The sequence below is a fragment of the Lycium barbarum genome, chromosome 4 (genome assembly GCF_019175385.1).
Source record: "Lycium barbarum isolate Lr01 chromosome 4, ASM1917538v2, whole genome shotgun sequence".
NCBI classification, from domain to species: Eukaryota; Viridiplantae; Streptophyta; class Magnoliopsida; order Solanales; family Solanaceae; genus Lycium; species Lycium barbarum.
Genome location: NC_083340.1, coordinates 132,749,306 through 132,753,458, shown reverse-complemented (window position 1 = coordinate 132,753,458; position 4,153 = coordinate 132,749,306). Strand labels below are relative to the sequence as shown.

Sequence of the window (4,153 nt, the reverse complement as noted above, 5' to 3'; positions counted from 1 at the left end):
CTCTTTTATAAGAGAAGTTATTGTTTTGGTATGAAATAGCTCTGTGTTCATTTGCATATATGTGTTGGTAATTTGGAGTTGATTTTCTGTATAATTAACTAGCTAGTAGTTTGCTATATCTCAAGGTATATTAGAAAGAACAACGTAAATTGGCCAGGCTTGAATGTGCAATGGAATGCTTAACTGAAGTTCCAAATTAGTACACTTGATTATTGTTCGTGTTCAATCAAATAGCTTCATATAAAATGAGATGCATGAAAGTTTACAATTTGAAAAAGGCTGGAAACATCAACTACCCATTAACTTGCTGCTAACTTTCAGTTAGACACTCAAACTATGGTATGTTGCAATTGAGCACCTGAATATACGATAAAGTAACTTCCACCTCAAATTTTGGAAAAACTTTGACGCGTTTCTCAAGCGTTTATTACGTAGTCACATGATGTTCGGCCTAAAATGCATATATTTAGATATTAGTTGCCTCACATTTTAATACTTTTAATCATATTTTGAATATTATTATATTGTGTTGTGCTTAATATTATATTTTTATTGTGATATACGAATAAAGAATTGCAAAATTGAAGAGATTTGGAGCAAAATTTAATAAAAAGCGGAAGAAGAAAGGAGAAAAAGAAGGGGGACAAGTGGGTGACGTCATGATGGCACAATAATTTGGTAATTAATGTGCAATCATTGAAGTACTGAATGAAGTTAAAGACACAAAATGAAATATGAAATTGAATTTGTAAAAGAAATGTATTACCTGTCAACATTCTGATGCTCGCCTAAGCCAAGTTGAAAGCGGAGGATTTCCTCTCGCGCAGTGCTAATTTTCGGATTCCAGTTTTTCCTATTTTATGTTGGACTCAGGTTATTTTATTTGGGCTTTTTAATACATCTATAAATAGTCTATAAAACAGGTTTTTACATAACTTTGGATAACTTGAAATCCTTAGTTCAGAAATTTAGACCTAGAGAGAGCTTGGAGCCGCCGTGGAGGCCGGAGTTACAGGGTTTTATCTTCTCTTCTCTGTAATACTTATTTTGACGTTTTTATTCGGATGGTTTGTTGTTTTTCTTCCATGTCTATGTGGAGCTAAACCCTTTAGTTCTAGGACTTTAGCTCAAATATGAAAGTTGACGTTTGATTCCCGTTTCTATCTATTAATTTTCATATTTTTGGGTTGCTTATTTATTCTTGTGCTTAATTGTTTAATTACCTGATCACTAATTGAACACTATATGTGGGCGTGAATTGTAGCTGAGAGAGGCAATTCACGTACTCTAATAAGAATAAATCGAGTGTGTTCGATTTTATCGTTTCGCTATTGAGGATAGAGATATACCCTTTGGCCCTACTTAGTTGGTTACGGAGAAATAAATACGTTCTTGTTACCTCTGAGGACCATAGAGATATAGGCGTTATAGTAGCATCTACAGACTTGTGAGTAGTTCGAGAGAATATCACAAAGTTACAATTAACCCATCAACTAGTAACTCAGGAAATTGATAGGTGGAGCGGTTTAAAGTCTCAACTGGATTGTTAGTGGTCATAGCCCTAGATATATCTCTTCTCCAATAAAAATCTCCTGTTTCTTGGTTGAAGTTCATTATTTGCTTTCTTTTATTTTTAGTTAGTTTATAAATATAAATTTGGATTTTATTTCTTGTTTAGATAATTAGCATCAGTTTAATTTAGTAAATAGTTAATCATAAGACCCTGTGGATACGATATCTGTACTTTAAAATCCTATATTACTTATACGACCACGTATACTTGCGTGTGCGTTTGGAAGCAACATCACATAAAATATGTCACCTCTTAATTATACACATCATCATCAACTAGAATAGACCTTAAGTTTTGTGGCTTATTGAAGCTAATGCATATATTTAAAAGGAGGTGATATATTTTAAATAGTATCTTATCTACATAATAAATGCGTGGAAACACGTGCAAAAGTTTTTTCAAATTTTAATCGGAACTATCAAATAGAAATACCTTATCATATTTTTATGTGTTCAATCAAAACAACCCATAATTTTAGCGTTTCAAAAATATTTACTGACAAATTTAAGAAGTTATCAATGTATTTCGCCTTCAAAAAATACATTCAAAATGTAAGAGAGAGATACATAGAGATGACAGCTGTGCTCCTTAATTCCGGATGATGCGCATGTGAAGAGGATTTAAGGTAAGTGAATGTTCTCTGGAGACTCATTAAGGAAAATCGCGGAATCTTTTGTAAAATATACAAACTATAAAGACTAACTAAAATGAGTAGCTAAATTAATTACGTTGGACCCCGTGCATCCCACGGGCATAGTTTGCTAGTTTATATACTAACAAGCAGATGATTAATTTATATTATTTCTATTTGGATAGGTCAATGTAATTTGTTTGACTATATATAAGTCATATCTCTGTTTTTTTTCTGGTTTGGGAAAAAGGATTGTTATAATTTTCTTTTCTTTCAAATAATTAATAGGGTAATAGAAACACCGCAAGTAAAATGGAACTCTTTACACAATTCGAATGGGATTTCTTCTGCCTTGATTAAATTATTAATTGAAGCACAGATACGCTGAGTTATTTATTCAAAACTATAGGAGATTTCAAAGAATATGGATGTAATTAAAGAATTTCGCGCACACAATGACAGCAATTAGCTACTACTACACAAGGAAAATTCTATGCCATCCATTCATGGTGAGTTCGGTACGGAGGAAAACATTTTCTAATTTTCTCATGTTCTTTTGATAAAAAAATTTGGAAAATATTTTCTTGAGGAAACAAGTTTCTTAAAAATGAGGATAATGACTTCCTTAATAAAAGTAGGGAAACCAAGTATCACAAGTGACATTCCACCAACCCCCCCCCCCCCCCCCCCCCCCTTACAAAAAAAAAACTCTTAATTTTTTATTTTTATTTTTTATACCACCCACACCGCACCCCTCCATTTTTTTTTTGTAAAGTTCTTGAAATGTTGTAAAATCATGCTAAAGAGTTAGTACAATATATCAAAAATGAAGCAAGAACAATAAAGAGATAGAGAGACAAGAGATGAGAGCTTTCTTATTCATCCAAATGTGTTCAAGTACAATCCATATGAAAACTTATGCCTCTATTTATAGTGCTACATATGCATTCAATATATGAGATAATGGAAGAACCATTAAGATGGTGGAAGATCAATTAAGATGGTGGAAGATAATGGAAGAGGCATTATATTTGTGTAGTGACATCCATACTCTATATTTCATAACACTCCCCCTTGGATGTCCATATATGTGCCTCGTTACGCATTATTTGCTGCCTCGTTAAAAACCTTGTCAGAAAAACCCAATGGGATAAAATCTTGACCAAGGAAAAAAGAGTGCAACGCGTATTTTCTCTCCCTGATGAAAAGATCACTTTAATTCTCGAAGACGACGCATTCCAATCTTGTATATCAGCTTTTCAAATGTCGAGGTTGGTAATGCTTTAGTGAACAGATCCACCAAATTATCGATCGAGCGAATTTGTTGAACATCTATCTCACCTTTCTTTTCAAGATCATGAGTAAAAAAGAACTTTGGTGAAATATGTTTTGTTCTATCTCCTTTAATGTATCCTCCCTTCAGTTGAGCAATACATGCAGCATTATCTTCGTACAATATAGCTGGAATATCCCTTTTCAAAAGAAAACCACACATTTCCTGAATATGTTGAGTCATTATCTTAACCAAACACACTCCCGACTAGCTTCATGAATGGCTATTATCTCCGCATGATTTGAAGAAGTGACAGCTATTGTTTGTTTCATTGAACGCCATGATATAGCTGTACCTCCATATGTAAATAAATAGCCTGTTTGAGATCGGGCTTTATGTGGGTCAGATAAATATCTCGTAATACGCATTGCTAGCTGCCTCATTAAAAATCTTGTCAGGAAAACCCGGTGGGACAAAACCTCCGCTAAGGGAAAAAGAGTACAACGCGTATTATACTCCCCCTGATTAAAGTATTTTGTCTCCTTTGTTATATCCTTCTTTCAATTGAGCTATGCAAGTTTCGTACAATATTGTTGAAATCTTCATTTCCAAATAAACATCATATTATTGCAAAATGTATTGAATTATTGATCTCAGCCAGACACGTATTCCTGAA

General features: G+C 33.3%; 1 protein-coding gene across 1 annotated transcript; it reads right to left on the bottom strand.

The window, feature by feature from the left end:
- Positions 1–3,414: 3,414 nt before the first annotated feature.
- On the bottom strand, positions 3,415–3,720 carry LOC132637808 (uncharacterized). Its single transcript, XM_060354841.1, has one exon. The coding sequence runs from the start codon at positions 3,718–3,720 to the stop codon at positions 3,415–3,417; it is 306 nt and encodes a 101-aa protein (XP_060210824.1).
- Between the last annotated feature and the right edge of the window lie 433 nt (positions 3,721–4,153).

Bases quoted from the DNA above. Each gene is read 5' to 3' on its own strand.
- LOC132637808 (XM_060354841.1), bottom strand. From the start codon at position 3,720: ATGACTCAACATATTCAGGAAATGTGTGGTTTTCTTTTGAAAAGGGAT.